The sequence below is a fragment of the Tachyglossus aculeatus genome, chromosome 1 (genome assembly GCF_015852505.1).
Source record: "Tachyglossus aculeatus isolate mTacAcu1 chromosome 1, mTacAcu1.pri, whole genome shotgun sequence".
Taxonomy (NCBI): domain Eukaryota; kingdom Metazoa; phylum Chordata; class Mammalia; order Monotremata; family Tachyglossidae; genus Tachyglossus; species Tachyglossus aculeatus.
Genome location: NC_052066.1, coordinates 95,840,358 through 95,859,382, shown reverse-complemented (window position 1 = coordinate 95,859,382; position 19,025 = coordinate 95,840,358). Strand labels below are relative to the sequence as shown.

At 46.8% G+C, this 19,025-nt stretch overlaps 1 protein-coding gene across 5 annotated transcripts in view; it reads right to left on the bottom strand.

The window, feature by feature from the left end:
• Positions 1-19,025, bottom strand: part of TFDP2 (transcription factor Dp-2) — a 189,095-nt gene that overhangs the window by 110,665 nt on the left and 59,405 nt on the right. For all 5 annotated transcript variants that reach the window (XM_038742897.1, XM_038743019.1, XM_038742989.1 and 2 more), the window contains exon 3: positions 13,380-13,446. In XM_038742897.1, the coding sequence (XP_038598825.1) occupies positions 13,380-13,446 (67 nt within the window). The remainder of the gene's footprint in view (positions 1-13,379; positions 13,447-19,025) is intronic.

Here is a 19,025-nt window from a genome sequence, read left to right as displayed (position 1 = left end):
GGTATTTGTTAAGCACTTACTATGTGCAAAGCACTGTTCTAAGCGCTAGGAAGGATACAAGGTGATCAGGTTGTCCCACGTGGGGCTCACAGTCTTAATCCCCAGTTTACAGATGAGGTAACTGAGGCACAGAGAAGTTAAGTGACTTGCCCAAAGTCACACAGCTGACAAGCGGAAGAGCCTGGATTAGAACCCATGACCTCTGACTCCCAAGCCCGTGCTCTTTCGATTGAGCCACGCTGCTTCTCACTCTCCCCAGTGCTAAGTACAGTGTTTTGCGCACAGTAAGTGCTCAATAAATACGACTGAATAAATGATTGAATGAATGAATGAAAACTGAGTGCAGCCTGTAAGGTAGATTCGTTTTCAAACAGGAGCACTGGAATAACCAACTCTTGAGTCTTAGGCACAAAATAGCTGGATGGTGAGGATTTCCCTTCTGTGTTGTCCTGACTTGCTCACTGAACTACCCTCGCACTCCCGTCCCAGCCCCACAGCACTTCTGTAAATACCTGTAATTTTCTTTATTTGTGTTGATGTCTTTCTCCTCCTCCTCCTCTTCTAGACTGTGAGCTCATTGTGGGCAGGGACTGTCACTGTTTATTGTTGCATTGTTCTTTCCCAAGCAGTAAGTACGGTACTTTGCACACAGTAAGCGCTTAATAAATACGACTGAATGATTTGCCAAACCCCCATGTTTCTGTTCTTCCCCTTTCTCATGTAGAGGCTATTTTTCTGCTCATTAGCATGCCAGAGCCAAGTGACCCAGTGTTTTCTGTCTCTAACCAGCTGATCAGCATCGGCTTGGGCTACAGAACGGAGACTTGTCGAGATCCAATCTAGCCCAGCTGTGAATCTAGGCTGAACCGGACATGATTGGGCCTCCCGATTGAGGGTGTCAGGCCAATTCCCATGGGCTCTCAGGCCAGGACATGGAACAACTCGCTGGGGCAGGGAATGCATCTCTTTACTGTTCATTCGTTCATTCAATCGTATTTACTGAGCACTTACTGTGCGCAGAGCACTATACTAAGCGCTTGGGAAATACAACAATAAAGAGAGACAATCCCTGCCCACACCGGGCTCACAGTTTAGAGGGATAGCAATGGTATTTGTTAAGGACTTACTATATGCCAGATACTATACTAAGTGCTGGAGTGGATATAAGCAAGTTGGGTTGGCCGCAGTCCCTGTCCCACATGGGGCTCCCCAGTCCTGATCCCCATTTTACAGATGCGGTAACTGAGGCATAGAGAAGTAATAATAATAATGGTGGTATTTTTTAAGTGCTTACTTTGTGCCAACCACTGTTCTAAGCTCTGGGGTAGATTACAAGGTAATCAGGTTATCCCACGTGGGGCTCACAGTCTTAATCCCCAAGTGACTTGCCCAAGGTCACAGAGCAGACAAGTGGCGGAGCTGGGATTTGAACCCATGACCTTTTGTCTCCCAGGCCCATGCTCTGTCCACTATGCCATGTACTGTAATAATAATAATAATGTTGGTATTTGTTAAGCGCTTACTATATGCCAAGCACTGTTCTAAATGCTGGGGTAGATACAAGGTCATCAGGTTGTCCCACGTGGGGCTCACAGTCTTAATCCCCATTTTACACTCTCCCAAGCACTGAGTACAGTGCTCTGCCCACAGTAAGGGCTCAAGAAATACTATCGAATGAATGAATACGATTGAATGAATGGCTGCCAGGCGGCCCCAAGTGAAGCAGCGTGGGCCGAGGGGACGGGTGCAGTTGTCTCCAGCGCATTCAATGTTGACCTCGGGGAACGGGCCCTCGAAGCCCCTGGCTCTGGTCCACGGTCCTATCTGCCAGGCAGGATGGCACTCTTGGAAATCAGCCTGGTTTAGCACCAAGACGGTTAGTAGATAAGGCGGCAGGGCCGGGGGCCCGGCTGCGTTCGCTCCCGGCTCTGTTCTGGGTCAGCAGACCGCGGGCCGGGCCGCCCAGTTAAGAACAACCTGTTCCGTTTCCTTGCCTGCTACCCAAGCATTACAACCCTGGCTGGGGTGGAGCAAAAAAAATGGGAAGAAGTGTATGGTTGGGGGGGTGGACAAAGGAGGCTCAGGCTAGAGGCTAGAGAAGCAACGTGGCTCAGTGGAAAGAACACGAGCTTGGGAGTCAGCGGACAAGGGTTCTAATCCCTTAACTTAGTCACTAACTTTCTGTGCTTCAGTTTCCTCATCTGTCAAACGGGAATTAAAACTGTGAACCCAACGTGGGACAACCTATCTTGTATCTACCCCAGCGCTTACAACAGTGCTTGGCATATAGTAAGCACTTAACAAATGCCATCATCATTATTATTATCATTACTGACTCCTTCTGAAAAGCAGCGTGGCCTAGTGGAAAGAGCATGGGTGGGAGTCAGAAGACCTGGGTTCCGATCCCGGCTCTGCCAGTTGCCTGCCGTGTGACCCTGGGCACGTCGCTTCACTTCTTTGGGCCGCCGTTTCCTCACCCAGCCACGACCCGCTTGGGGCCCCCACAGGAAATACACCAGATGGCCTAAAGCGTTTTCTTTCCTTCGTGCCAAGCAAACAAGAATCAGAGACCAATTGGAATTCAACATTGAATTTTAATCTTCCAGCTGGACCACAAGATCCCTTGTTGAATTTTCAACTAGCGTAGCTGCTCAAATTCCAAACGGCCCCCTCGAAGTTTAGGATCCGTGCTGTTAAGACCCAGGGGGATGGGGTTACAGAGAGCTCCATTTTCACAGGGCTATCTGACATCGAAGGACATCACCGGCGGCACAGGCAGGAGCCGACTGCAGCATCTCAAAGCGAATGGGACAGTGCTGTCAAAGTCCCGTTTCCCGAGACGTGGGGCAAACCCACTCATTCTGGCACTCCCCCCCGATCCCAGGAGGAGCCCCCACTCTCTGAACTCCCCTTTCTGGAGACACCAGGACCCCCAAGGTCAGTACTGGATAAGAAGCAGCATGGCATAGTGGACAGAACCCAGGCCTGGGAGCCAAAAGATCATGGGTTCAGATCCCAGCTCCACCACTTGTCTGCTGTGTGACCTTGGGCAAGTAACTTTACTTCTCGGGGCCACAGTTCCCTCATCTGTAAAATGGGGATGAAGACTGTGAGCCCCACGTGGGACAGGGACCGCATGTAACCTGATTAGCTTGTATCTACCCCAGCACTTAGAACAGTTAGAATTTAGCACAGAGTAAGCACTTAACAAGTACCATAATTATTATTATTATTATTATGGCACTATGGCCAATCTGTTTCAAGACTGTGTGACCTCAGGCAAGTCACTTAACTTCTCTGTGTCTGTTTCCTCATCTGTAAAATGGGGATTCAATTTCTGTTATCCCTTCTCTTTAGATTGTGAACTCCATATGGGACAGGGGATCTGTTCCAACTCAAGTAAAGAAAGCAAAGTAGGTAACTCAAGCAGAAGGAAGCAGCATGGCCCTGGTGGATAGAGCACAGGCCAGGGAATCAAAAGGATCTGGAGTCTAATCCCGACTCCACCACTTGTCTGCTGTGTGACCTTGGGCAAGTCACTTCACTTCTCTGGGTCTTGGTCACCTCATCTATAAAATGGAGTTTAAGACTGTGAGCCCCACATGGGACAGACATCAGCTTGTATCTACCTAGCACTTAGAACAATGCTTGACATAAAATAAGTGTTTAACAAATACCATCACCAGCATCAATTAAAGGAATCACAGCTCAAAATTTGGACTCTGAAGAAATGAGCACCGAATGTTTCTATCAAATTACTAAGGAAGGAGGAAAATGCAACTAAGGGAATGCTGGAAGAAAAAGCTAATGACTGAAGTAAGCTTTAGATAAAAATCAAAGAACCCGCAAATTAAAACCATTTATAATTAACCTGCAGAAAAAGTGAAAGAGGAGATGAAAGTTAGGGTGAAGTTATGCAATTCTTCTGCTGAACCAGAAAACACACCGTAGAGGCCTCTGGCTGGAAGTTTCACAGACGGCAATGGAGGTCTTCTCTGGAAATCCAAACTCTCCAGCGTTAAAGGCAGCTCATCAGGACTAACTCTCAGAGGATTCGGCCAAACGCCAGCACAAAAACACGGGGGCTCACATGAGCTACCTATCCACAGGGGAGGATGGGGGAAGGTGTCCAGGAAGAACAGTACCTAATCTAGAAAGGAGACATGGAGCCTCGCAAGCACAGCTGTCCCATGAATTCAGGGTTGAAGGTGGGCCTACTTTTCCAATGAAAATGGGTCTAGCACACCGGCAGCGTTAGAAGGAAAAAGTCAGGCACCTGGGCTGGGTGAAAATGGGTGGTTTCTTTCCAATTCTCATGGAGAAAATCCGACTGGCGGTTGGTAGACAAAGGAGCTACGGCGCCGGGATCAAACTAGCTCTGCCACGGTCTTGCCAAGCAGTACCCATGAAAAATGCAGAAGGGCAGCCATGAGGTAATACTATTCTGGAAGACGAGTCACCCTCTTGGAGTCAAATGGAACAGAAGCAGAGAGCTGAGGACAAAGGGGGTTTCTGGGCCCACCCAAAGGCCCACTTGGCAGCAAATGTATCCGAGGTGGTTTTGCCGGGTTGAGCGGGTGAGCTGGGGGGGAGAGACGGGAGCCTATGTTAATGCACGAGAAACTCAGACCCTCCCTCTGAAGCGAGGAAACTAGAGATGCAGTCCTAGCCCTGCTTTGTGCTGAGGAAACTTGGTAGGCGTGCTTATCGGCGAGTTGTTGTGAAATCCCTGCCGACAGGAAAATAGGCTCTTCAACTGAAACAAACTCAGAGGCCCTCTGAATGAACACTAATATTGGGGGCGGGGGGGGGGGGGGTTGTCATACCGAGACCTCTCAATACAGTGTCACATGGAAAGAGCTCTTGAGCGGCTTGACAATGACAGTCAAAGTGATCAGTCAAATCAAAACCTAGGTTCGAGAGAGGTTTGGAGAGAGATGTGTTATCCTGATTTGTTCCCTTTGTTCATTCCCCTTTCCATACACACAGCAACAATAATACTTAATAATTATGGTATTTGTTAAGTGCTCACTATGTCCCAGGCATTGTACTAAGCGCTGGGGTGGATATAAGCAAATCGGGTTGGGCACAGTCCCTCTGTCCCACGTGGGGCTCACAGTCAATCCCCATTTTACAGATGAGGTAACTGAGGCCCAGAGAAGTGAAGTGACTTGTCCAAGATCACGCAGCAGACAAGTGGCGGAGGCAGGATTAGAACTCATGACCTTACTACTCTCAGTCCCTTGCTCTTTCCACTACACCACGCTGCTTCCCTGTACGGCACTTATGTACAAATCCATAATTTATTAATAATAATATTTGTCTCCCCCTCTAGACTGTAAACTTGTTGTGGGGCAGGGAAGGTGTCTGTTATATTGTACTGTGTAATAATAATAATAGTAATAATGATGGCATTTGTTAAGCGCTTACTATGTGCAAAGCACTGTTTTAAGCACTGGGAAGGATACAAGGTGATCAGGTTGTCCCATGTGGGGCTCACAATCTTAATCCCCATTTTCCAGATGAGGTAACTGAGGCCCAGAGAAGTTTAAGTGACTGTATATTGTACAGAGAAGCAGCGTGGCTCAGTGGAAAGAGCACGGGTTTTGGAGTCAGAGGTCATTAGTTCAAACCCCAGCTCCGCCACTTAATAATGATGGCATTTGTTAAGCGCTTACTATGTGCACTTGTCAGCTGTGTGACTTTGGGCAAGTCACTTTAACTTCTCTGTGCCTCAGTTACCTCATCTGTAAAATGGGGATGAAGACTGTGAGCCCCCCGTGGGACAACCTGATCACCTTGTAACCTCCCCAGTGCTTAGAACAGTACTTTGCACATAGTAAGTGCTTAATAAATGCCATCATTATTATTATTACTCTCCCAAGTGCGTAGTTCAGTACTCTGCACACAGTAAATGCTCAATAAATATGACTGATGGATTGATGTGGACAATCAATCAATCAATCGTATTTATTGAGCGCTTACTGTGTGCAAAGCAATGTACTAAGCGCTTGGGAAGTACAAGTTGGCAACACATAGAAACAGTCCCTACCCAACAGTGGGCTCACAGTCTAAAAGTGGGAGACAGAGAACTAAACCAAACATACTAACAAAATAAAATAAATAGAATAGATATGTACAAGTAAAATAAATAAATAGAGTAATAAATATGTACAAACATATATACATATATACAGGTGCTGTGGGGAAGGGAAGGAGGTAACAGTTCATACTGCTATTCATTCAATTGTATTTATTGAGCAGTTACTGTGTGCAGAGCACTGTACTAAGCACTTGGGAAGTACAAGTCGGCAACATACTAGAGAGTACTAGAGAGAAACTTGGGGAATCATGGCCTTCCAAGCATCCCGGCGCTGCTGCTGGAGACAGTAGTCAGAGCCTGTCCTGGAGTTTCTTGGGTTCGCTTGGTAGAGGACAGTTAAGGGAGCAGAAGTCAGTAACCACATTTGGCCGGGTCTGCTGTCAAAGAAAAGCTGGGGGTTTGTGAAGCATCTCCTTGATGCAGCAGGGACATGACTGATCATTTTCACGTGTGCCGTCCGCTGACAGCGTCATGTCTGCTGTCCACCCTCAGCGTCGGGCTGATTTGGCGTGGCAGTTCCTAATCACCAGCCTGTCCGCCACGGACAGGTTGTGTGACCTTGGGTAAGTCACTTCACTTTTCTGGGCCTCGGGTCCCTCCTCTGCCAAATGGGGATTCAATACCTGCTCTCTCTCCTCCTTAGACTGGGAGCCCCATGTGGGACCTGATGATCTTGTCTCCACCCCAGTGCTTAGAAGAGCACATAGCAGTTAGTGGACATTTAACAAATCCCCCAGTCATTATTATCGTTCTGTATGTGTGCCCCTAAGGCACAATATGACACCTTTGAGCAGCTCAAAGACACTTTCTTAAAGACCTTTGGTGATGCTAAAAGGTTGCTGCATCAGAAGAGTTTCCCACAGGCCCGGCAACATGTCTGACACCAGTTTCCATGTCCCTTGCTATATTCTCAATTCTGGCAGCACAGTGTAGGTCATACAGTTCTGGACCTCCCTTCTCACATCCACCAAACTAGCTCTCTTTCCCCCTTCAAAACCCTACTGAGAGCTCACCTCCTCCAGAAGGCCTTCCCAGACTGAGCGCCCCCTTTCCTCTGATCTTCCTCCCTTCCCCATCGCGCCTACTCCATCCGCCCTACCCCTTCCCCGCCTCACAGCACTTGTATATATTTGTACATAGTTATTATTCAATTTATTTTATTAATAACAGTAATGTTGGTATTTGTTAAGTGCTTACTATGTGCCAAGCACTGTTCTAAACACTAGGGTAGATACAAGGTAATCAGGTTGTCCCACGTGGGGCTCACAGTCTTTATCCCCATTTTACAGATGAGGGAACTGAGGCCCAGAGAAGTTAAGTGACTCGCCCAAGGTCACACAGCTGACAAGTGGAGGAGCCGGGATGAGATCCCATGACCTTTGGCTCCCCAGCCTGTGCTCTTTCCCTTGAGCCACACTGCTTCTCTATTATTAATGATGTGTATAGATCTATAATTCTATTTATCTATTTTGATGCTATTGATGCCTGTCTACTTGTTTTGTTTTGTTGTTTGTCTCCCACTTCTAGACTGTGAGCCTGTTGTTGGGTAGGGATTGTCTCTATCTGTTGCCGAATTGTACTTTACAAGTGCTTAGTTCAGTGCTCTGCACACATAAACGCTCAATAAATATGACTGAATGAATGAATGACCTACCACACAGTTGTGCTTCACTTGGAGGGTGACAGGTAACTTTCAACTCTGACTCAACTGACCTCAATCAACCAATCAATGGGATCTAATGATGATGATGATGGTATTTGTTAAGTCTTACTATGTGCCAAGCACTATTCTAAGCGCTGGGGTAGATACAAGTAATCAGGCTGTTCCACATGGGGCTCACAGTCTTAATCCTCATTTTACAGATGAGGTAACTGAGGCACAGAGAAGTTAAATAGCTTGCCCAAGGTCACACAGCAAACAAGTGGCAGAGCTGGGATTAGAACCCATACTTCACGCCACTGCCCGGATTGTCTTTGTCCAGAAATGCTCTGGGCATGTTACTCCCCTCCTCAAAAATCTCCAGTGGCTACCAATCAACCTACGCATCAGGCAGAAACTCCTCACCCTCGGCTTCAAGGCTGTCCATCACCTCGCCCCCTCCTACCTCACCTCCCTTCTCTCCTTCTACAGCCCAGCCTGCACCCTCCGCTGCTAATCTCCTCACCATGCCTCGTTCTCCCCCGTCCCGCCATCGACCCCCGGCCCACGTCATCCCCCTGGCCTGGAATGCCCTCCCTCCGCACATGTGCCAAGCTAGCTCTCTTCCTCCCTTCAAGGCCCTACTGAGAGCTCACCTCCTCCAGGAGGCCTTCCCAGACTGAGCCCCCTCCTTCCTCTCCCCCTCCTCCCCCTCCTCCTCCTCCCCCCGCCTTACCTCCTTCCCCTCCCTACAGCACCTGTATATATGTATATGTTTGTATGAATTTATTACTCTATTTATTTATTTTATTTGTGCATATTTATTCTATTTATTTTATTTTGTTAATATGTTTTGTTCTCTGTCTCCCCCTTCTAGACTCGGAGCCCACTGTTGGGTAGGGACCGTCTCTATATGTTGCCAACTTGTACTTCCCAAGCGCTTAGTACAGTGCTCTGCACACAGTAAGCGCTCAATAAATACAATTGAATGAATGAATAAATCCTCTGACTCCCAAACCCGTGCTCTTTTCATTAAGCCACGCTGCTTCTCTAATCTTCTGAGCGCTTACTGTGTGCAGAGCACTGTACTAAGCAGTTGAGAAAATACAACACAACAGGGCTGGTAGACACAATTCCCTGTCCACAAGGAGCACACAGACTGCATACTGTGCAGTAGCCTAATGATCTTGGGAACATCTCTGGGCACCCAAATTTGCTGCTAGTAGCTGTTAAAGCCTAGGTCTGTGGTGTCAGCGGAAAGATGGCCCAGTAGATAATGATAATAATAAAGTGCTTACTATGTGCTAGATACTGTAATAAGTTGTGGGGTAGATACAAAATAATCAGGCCCCCCATAGGGCTCACAGTCTAAGTAGTAGGGAGACCAGGCCATGAATTCTCATTTTGCAGATGAAGGAACTGAGGCCCAGGAAAGTTAAGTGACTCCTCCACGGTCACACAGTGGGTAAGTGGCCCAGTCTCAGGCCCATACTCTTCCCGCTAGGCCATGCTGCTTACAATCACTTCAAGGGTAAGTTGCACATCTTGTAACCACTTTTAACTACTATTGCAGAGTACTACAAAGAACAGATTCATTCATTTCACTAATTCATTCAATCGTATTCATTGAGCACTTACTGTGTGAAGAACACTGTACTAAGCTTGGAAAGTTCAATTCGGCAACAGAGACAGTCCCTACCCAACAACAGGCTCACAGTCTAGAAAGGGGAGAGATGCTCATCAATACTATCGAAAGACTCTGCAGCAGTCAGTAGGTACTCAGAAATTTGTTTGGTATGTGAAAGAAATCTGTTTAGGGCAGTGTGCCCTAATGGAAAAAGCCTGGGGCTGGTTGTCAGGTGATGCAGGTTCTGGAACTGGCTCCACCACTTGCCTGCCGTGTGACTCTGGGCAAGTCATTTAATCCCTGTGCCTCAGTTTCCTCATCTGTAAAATGGAGATAAAACAGCTATCTTCCCTCTCTCTTACACTGTGACTCCCATGTGGGACAGGGATTGATTGACTGATTGATTATCAGGGCTCATCACGGTGATTGGCCATAACAACATAGTAAATACCATCCCTAACACCAAAACAATATTTCCACTTGAAAGAGTTCACCATTATGCTGAACACAACATGTCAGGGCACCCTCCAACACTGACACCTCGACAATTACTCCAACCAGGCTGAAGATGGGGTTTGGGTGCCCTTGTGTAATCCATCCCTTAAAGGCTTTCCCCCACATAAGGGGGTTCAAAGCCCCGGAAAGGGGAATTCAAACATGTTTCTCTTTCAATGGCTGAGTCGACTTTGTGGAATGCAATTCTCATTATAAAACAGAGTATTTACTTCAACAGTCGACTAGGTTTTTCAAATATTTGAAATGTATCTGGTGAAAATCCTCAGTTATCACAAAAGTCAAGAAGAAATAAAGTGATATAACACAGAAAGAGGAAGTCTTCTTACAGCTAAAGTAATAGGACCACCAGCTCCTAACCCATGCATGCTTATAATGAAGGCAGCTACCCTGTAAAGTCAGAGAAAGTATACAATAAAGGACAACAGGCAAATATTGGAAAAAACACCATTTTCAGTCCCACCTTCATGATCCTTTCCTCCCTTCCCAGGTCTGCCGGGGGCCAAACTACAAGAGCCATATGAAGAAGAAGAACCATGGCCTAGTGGATACAACACATACCTGGGAGGCAAAAGGATCTGGGTTCTAATCCCAGCCCTGCCACTAGTCTGCTGTGTAACCTTGGGCAAATCACTTCTCTAAGCCTCAGTTACCTCATCTGTAAAATGGGGATTAAGACTGTAAGTCCCATGTTGAACAAGGACTGTCTCTAACCTGAAGATCTTGTATCTACCCCAGTGCTTAGTACAGTGCCTGGCACATAGTAACTGCTTAACAAGTACCATTAAAAAAGAATGCTGATAATAACAAAAAAATCATAATTGCGGTGTTTGCTAAATGCTTATGTGCCTGGCACTGTACTAAGAGTTGGGGTAGATACAAGCAAATCAGGTGGACATGGTTTCAGTCCCACAGAATGAATAGCTCTGAATAGCCCCTCCTCTGAAAAAATAATCACTCAGGTACTTAGTCTTTACCTCCTGGAGGGATAGTAATCCGCACTGCATCTGAGTTCCCCAAATTCTGGATCAGGTCTGAGCTCCCCAAAGTCACTCCTCCCCCTTCTCCAACCCCCCTCCTCTCAACCCTCTCTGCTACTCTCCCATCCTTCCCAGCAGTATCCTCAGATGAGATCTCCTCCCTCCTCTCAAGTGCTACTCCGGCCACCTGTGCTTCTGACTCCATTCCCTCTCATCTTATGAAATCTCTCGCCCCATCCCTCCTCCCCTCCTTAACTTCCATCTTCAACTGCTCACTCTCCACTGGTTCCTTCCCCTCTACCTTCAAACATACCCACGTCTCCCCCATCCCAAAAAAACCCTCTCTTGACTCCATCTCCCCTTCTAGTTATCGCCCTATCTCCCTCCTACTATTCCTTTCCAAACTCCTTGAACGAGTCGTCTACACCCGTTGCCTCGAATTCCTCAATGCCAACTCTCTCCTCAAGCCCCTCGAATCTGGCTTCCGTCCCCTACATTCCACAGAAACTGCCCTCTCTAAGGTCACCAATGACCTCCTGCTTGCCAAATCCAATGGCTCCTACTCTGTCCTAATCCTCCTCGACCTCTCAGCTGCCTTCGACACTGTGGACCACCCCCTTCTCCTCAACACGCTATCCGACCTTGGCTTCACAGACTCCGTCCTCTCCTGGTTCTCCTCTTATCTCTCCGGTCATTCATTCTCAGTCTCTTTTGCTGGCTCCTCCTCCCCCTCCCATCCCCTTACTGTGGGAGTTCCTCAAGGTTCAGTTCTTGGTCCCCTTCTGTTCTCTATCTACACTCACCCCCTTGGTGAACTCATTTGCTTCCACGGCTTCAACTAACACCTCTACGCTGATGACACCCAAATCTACATCTCTGCCCCTGCTCTCTCTCCCTCCCTTCATCATCATCAATCGTATTTATTGAGCACTATGTGCAGAGCACTGTACTAAGCACTTGGGAAGTACAAATTGGCAACATATAGAGACAGTCCCTACCCAACAGTGGGCTCACAGTCTAAAAGGGGGAGACAGAGAACAAAACCAAACATACTAACAAAATAAAATAAATAGGATAGATATGTACAAGTAAAATAAATAAAAAAATAGAGTAATAAATATGTACAAACATATATACATATATACAGGTGCTGTGGGGAAGGGAAGGAGGTAAGATGGGGGGGATGGAGAGGGGGATGAGGGGGAGAGGAAGGAAGGGGCTCAGTCTGGGAAGGCCTCCTGGAGGAGGTGAGCTCTCAGCAGGGCCTTGAAAGGAGGAAGAGAGCTAGCTTGGCGGATGGGCAGAGGGAGGGCATTCCAGGCCCGGGGGATGACGTGGGTCATCAGGCTGGTGTCTCATCCTGCCTTCAAGACATCTCCATCTGGATGTCTGCCCGCCATCTAAAACTCAATATGTCCAAGACTGAACTCCTTATCTTCCCTCCCAAACCTTGCCCTCTCCCTGACTTTCCCATCACTGTAGACAGCACTACCATCCTTTCCGTCTCACAAGCCCGCAACCGTGGTGTCATTCTCGACTCTGCTCTCTCGTTCACCTCTCACATCCGTCACCAAAACCTGCCGGTCTCACCTCCGCAACATTGCCAAGATCCGCCCTTTCCTCTACATCCAAACTGCCACCCTGCTGGTTCAATCGCTCATCCTACTGGATTACTGCATCAGCCTCCTCTCTGATCTCCCATCCTCCTGTCTCTCTCCACTTCAGTCTATACTTCACACCGCTGCCCGGATCATCTTTGTGCAGAAACTCTTTGGGCATGTTACTCCCCTCTTCAAAAATCTCCAGTGGCTACCAGTCAACCTATGCATCAGGCAAAAACTCCTCACTCTCGACTTCAAGGCTCTCTATCCCCTCGCCCCCTCCTACCTCACCTCCCTTCTCTCCTTCTACAGCCCAGCCCGCACCCTCCGCTCCTCTGCCGCTAATCTCCTCACCGTGCCTTGTTCTCGCCTGTCCCGCCGTCGACCCCCGGCCCACGTCCTCCCCCGGCCTGAAATGCCCTCCCTCGCACATCCGCCAAGCTAGCTCTCTTCCTCCCTTCAAAGCCCTACTGAGAGCTCACCTCCTCCAGGAGGCCTTCCCAGACTGAGCCCTCTCCTTCCTCTCCCCCTCCCCATCCCCCCCGCCCTACCTCCTTCCCCTCCCCATAGCACCTGTATATATGTTTTTTACAGATTTATTACTCTATTTTACTTGTACATATTTATTATTTTATTTATTTTATTTTGTTAATATGTTTTGTTTTGTTATCTGTCTGTCCCATCAAGACTGTGAGCCCATTGCTGGGTAGGGACCATCTCTATATGTTGCCAACTTGTACTTCCCAAGCGCTTAGTACAGTGCTCTGCACACAGTAAGCGCTCAATAAATACGATTGAATGAATGAATGAATCTGACTTGGGAACTCGGCATAGCAAAGATAAAATTTAGGGAATCATGGCCTTCCAAAGGGCCCAGCTCTTTTCCAAGATCCCACACATTACTTGACTCTCTTACCTTTCGTTGGACTCACGTTCTGGTCTATAAACCCTTTCGATTCTCCATTGGTAGATGTTATTCCAACCTGAAGAAAACATTTTTGAAAAGTTCAATTAACAACGTAAACAACAATTAATACTTGTCCAGCTCTTGATAAACCGCTTAACATTTTCCATAGGGTCTATGACTATTTGTTAGATGTGGTGGTGGCAATTGGAAGAAAAATTCAACAGCTAAAGGATCACAAGCCCTATACCAGACAATGTATTCCAGGGCAAGTGTCAATTACCTCATCTGTAAAATGGGGATGAAGATTGTGAGCCCTAGGTGGGACAGGAACTGTGCGCAACCCAATCAACTTGTATCTACCCCAGCACTTAGTACAGTGCCTGGAACACAGTATGTGCTTAACAATAGCATAAAAAAATCCCTCCAAAAATCTTGCAAACTTAAAGTCAGACGAACCCCTTACATGTACCTTTGATATGAGTTTATTTTCTTTATGGAAACCCATTTCTAAATCAGAACAGATTGGGAAATTTTATTTCTCGTTAAATGCTGGTCAAGTCAACTATATTTTCGAGCTAACACTGACCTCCAAAGAGTGCAATGGCATGGACGGTCTTCGAGTCCTGTCTTTCCAAAGGAAAGAGCAGGGGCTTGGAACTCAGCGGACCTGGATTCTAATCCCAGCTTGGACACCTGCCTGCTATATGACTTTTAATTTATCTGTGCCTCAGTTTCCTCATCTGTTAAACGGGGATTAAATACCTCTTCACCCTTCTTCTTAGGCTGTGAACCCAGTAAGAGACAGCCTCTGTGTCCAACCTGATTACCTTGTATCTACCCCAGCACTTAGTACAATGGTTGGCACAGAATAAATGCTTAACAAATCCCACCATTATAACTTCTTCTCATTTATCTATTATCTAGATTATCATCTCTCTAGATTGGTGGACACCACCACGGGCACATTCCTTGGCCATCATGTGTTCCAGGACCTGAATGAGACCTGTCGCTATTGACAGGGGAAGAGAAGAGGATTTTCAAAGACATTTCATCTATTAATAACATTTATTGAGTGCTTTCTGTGTGCAGAGCACTAAACTCATCAGTTGGGAGAGTGTAGTATAACAGAGTTACTAGACACAGCCCCTTCCCACAAGGAGCTTAAAGTCTAGAGGGACTCTTAGGTCAGGGTATAGCAACAGCTCTACTAGCTATTCATGAGACCACGAAATGTGGTTACAAGATCTCCTCCATAGGAAATGATCTTTCATTCATTCAATCGTATTTATTGAGCGCTTACTGTGTGCAGAGCACTGTACTAAGCGCTTGGGAAGTACAAGTTGGCAACATATAGAGACGGTCCCTACCCAACAATGGGCTCACAGTCTAGAAGGGGGAGACAGACAACAAAACAAAGCATATTAAAATAAAATAAATAGAATAAATATGTACAAGTAAAATAGAGTAATGAATATGTACAAACATATATACATATATACAGGGGCTATGGGGAGGGGAAGGAGGTAAGGCGGGGGGGGAGGGGGGAGGAGGGGGAGAGGAAGAAGGGGGCTCAGTCTGGGAAGGCTTCCTGGAGGAGGTGAGCTCTCAGCAGGGCTTTGAAGGGAGGAAGGGAGCTAGCTTGGCGGTTGTGCGGAGGGAGGGCATTCCAGGCCAGGGGGAGGACGTCGGCTGGGGGTCGACGGCGGGACAGGAGAGACCGAGGCACGGTGAGGAGATTAGTGGCAGAGGAGCGGAGGGTGCGGGCTGGGCTGCAGAAGGAGAGATGGGAGGTGAGGTAGGAGGGGGCGAGGTGATGGACAGCCTTGAAGCCAAGAGTGAGGAGTTTTTGCCTGATGCGTAGGTTGATTGGTAGCCACTGGAGATTTTTGAGGAGGGGAGTAACATGCCCAGAGCGTTTCTGCACAGAGATGATCCGGGCAGCGGCGTGAAGTACAGATTGAAGTGGGGAGAGACAGGAGGATGGGAGATCAGAGAGGAGGCTGATGCAGTAATCCAGTCAGGATAAGATGAGAGACTGAACGAGCAGGGTAGCAGTTTGGATGGACAGTAAAGGGCGGATCTTGGCGATGTTGCAGAGGTGAGACCGGCAGGTTTTGGTGATGGATGAAGAGGCACGTCATTGTGGATAGAGCATGGGCCTGGAAGACAGAAGGTCATGGGTTCTAATCCTGACTCTGCCCGTTGTCAGCTTTTTGACCTTGGGCAAATCACTTCACTTCTCTGGGCCTCAGTTACCTCATCTGCAAAATGGGGATTGAGGCTTTGAGCCCCGGTGTGGGATAAGGATTATGTCCCTTAGTACAGTGCCTATCTTACTAAGCATTTACTATGCTTAAGAAATACGATAATTATTATTATTATTACTATTGTTATTATTGTTATTATTATTATCATCTTCTTTGTTCACGGGCATGAATTGGCGTTGCACAGCCTAGAGTTATTTCTAGTGTTTACGGGGGAGCTGGAATGGGACCCAGATGTCTCCCTCTAGACTGTAAGCTCATTGCGGGCAGGGAGCGTGTCTACCGACTCTGTCGTACTGTACTCTCCCAAGCGCTTAGTTTAGTGCTCTGTACACAGAAAGCACTCAATAAATACCAAAGATTGATCATCACTTTATAAGGCGGCACTTGGCACTTCCAAATTGACCAGGGCAGTGCGTACCTTGGCCCCCATTCCTTCTGCTCTGCAGTAACAACAGGCAGAGGAAGGCTGGCACAAGCTGAGACTTTTTTTTATGATGGCATTTGTTAAGTAATAATAATAATAATGGTGTTTGCTAAGCGCTTACTATGTACTAAGTGCTGGGGTGGATATAAGCAAATCAGGTTGGAACCAGTCCCTGTCCCACATGGGGCTCACAGTCTCAATCCCCATTTTACAGATAAGGCAACCAAGGTCCAGATAAGTGAAGTGACTTGCCTAAGGTTACACAGCAGACAAGTGGTGGAGCCAGGATTAGAACCCATGACCTCCTGACTCCATGCCCGGGCTCTATCCACTGCGCCATGCTGCTTCTCATAATGCTTACAATGTGCGAAGCACTGTACTAAGCTCTAAGGTAATCACGTTGGACACAGTCCCTGTCCCACATGACCTTCCCACATCTCTGACCCACATCCCCATTCTACAGATGAGATAACAGGCACAGAGAACTTGAGTGATTTGCCCAAGGTCACACAGCTGACAAGTGGCAGAGTTAGGATTAGAACCTAGGTTCTCTGACTCCTAGACCTGTGTTCTTTCCACTAGGCCACACTGCTTCTCAAAACACTTTAATTTCATTTAGCTATTTGATAAGTATTTACTAAGTGCCAAGCATTGTACTAAGGGACTATGTACTATTGTACTACACTGAACTATGGGGTAGGCACAGGATAATGAGGTCCCACATAGGGATCACATTTTAAGTAGGAGGGAGACCAGGAATTGAATCTCCATTATGCAGATGAGGAAACTGAGGCTCAGAGAAGTGAAGTGACTTGCCCAGGGTCACATGGCAGACAAGTGGCAGAGCCTGGATTAGAACCCAGGTCCTTCTGACTCCCAGGGCTCTCTCCAGTGGGACACGTCACTTACGACTTTAAAAGTTCCTGACCAAATATTCACAGTGAACACTCTTGCCGACCCACCTGTCTCAGAAGTCAAAGTATCAGCTCCTACCTGTAAATAAGCAGTGATCAACTGCAAAACCTCAATTAAAACCACAGAAGATTTACGGTAGATAGATTTACTGTTGCATGGAATTACTGTTACATTTGAACAGCTGCTCCTTTTCATGCCTGACACCTGCACCGTTAAGCAGTAAATGAATCTCCAAAAACATGTAACGGGCTGCACACCTGCCCCTTTGGATAACTTCTCCTTTTGAGCCAAAGACATTTGACTGAAGTCAGCCATCGGTTGAAGGGGGAGGGGGTCTGTCCATCCAAGGGGTCCGCGGCAAGTGCTCAGCCTTCCTCCCTGCCCCACACCACATATGTATATGTATAATTTCATATATATATATATATATATATATATATATATACGAAATTTATTTAGAGAAGCAGTGTGGCTCGGTGGAAACAGCACAGGCTTGGGAGTCTGAGGTCATGGGTTCTAATCCCACCTCCTCCACCACTTGTCAGCTGTGTGACTTTGGGCAAGTCACAACTTCTCTGGGCCTCAGTTACCCCATCTGTAAAATGGGGATTAAGACTGTGAGCTCCTCATGGGACAACCTGATCACCTTGTATCCCCCCCCCCACCAGCACTTAGAACAGTGTTCTGCACATGGTACATGCTTAACAAATGCCATTATTATTATTATTATTATTATTATTATTATTACTGGGTGATCTCGGGCATGTCCCTTCATTTCTCTGGGCCTCAGTTACCTCATCTATAGAATGGGGATTGAGAATGTGAGCCCCACATTGGACAGGGACTGTGTCCAACTCAATTTGCTTGTATCCACCCCAGTGCTTAGTACACTGCCTGGTACATAGTAAGTGCTTAACAAATAACATTATTTTTATTATTATTATTTTATATTAATATCTGTCTCCCCCTTGGGACTGTGAGCGCACTGTGGGCAGGGAATGTGTCTGTTGTTGTACGGTACTATCCCAAGCGCACCACACAGTAAGCGCTCAATAAATACAACTGAATGAATGAAAGGAGACCCTTGTAGCAATAATAATAATAATAATGGTATTTGTTAAGAACTTACTATGTGCAAAGCACTGTTTTAAGCGCTGGGGTGATACAGGGTGATCAGGTTGTCCCACATGGGGCTCACAGTTTTAATCCCCATTTTACAGATGAGGTAACTGAGGCACAGAGAAGTGAAGTGACCTGCCCAAAGTCACACAACTGACAAGCGGCGGAGCTGGGATTAGAACCCATGACCTCTGACTCCCAAGCCCAGGCTCTTTCCACTGAGTCACACTGCTTCTCTAAGTACTCTCTTGTACTCATTCCAGATCTGCCAACGATATACAGAAGACTCTGAAAAAGGCCCTCAATCCCTCTCTGCATCCTGGTTTCCCCATCTGTAAAATAGGGAAAATTAAACCCTGTCTCAAGCTAGCCCTGTCTCACAGGGATATGATGAAGTTCCAAAAAAAAGTATAAGTAAAAAAATAAAAAAACCTCTTGGAGTTCTGAAGAAAACTGCCGGACAAATTTGAGTACTTTTCCTGCTCTATATGGTGAAGTTCCAAAGAGAATATAATAGACAAAAACAGTGGGAGTACTGCAGAAGAAAAGCGCTGGACAAATTTTAGAGTCAGATGACCTGGGTTCTAATCCCAGCTCTGCCACTTGTCTGCTGGGTGACCTGGGGTAAGTCACCTCACTTCTCTGGGCCTCATTTACCTCCTCTATAAAATGGGGATTAAGACTGTGAGCCCTTTGTGGGACAGAGACTGTGTCTGACCCGATTAACTTGTTTCGGCCCCAGCGCTTAGTACAGTGCCTGGCATGTAGTAAGCATGTAGCAAATACCACAGTTATAATTATTGCTATCATTACTATTATTATGAAGTTCCAAAGAGAATATAAATGACAAAAACATTGAGAGTTCTGCCAAATTAAAATATTATTCCTGCTCAATTCCTTGCTATCTAACCCCCCCATCTTTTGTGGTCA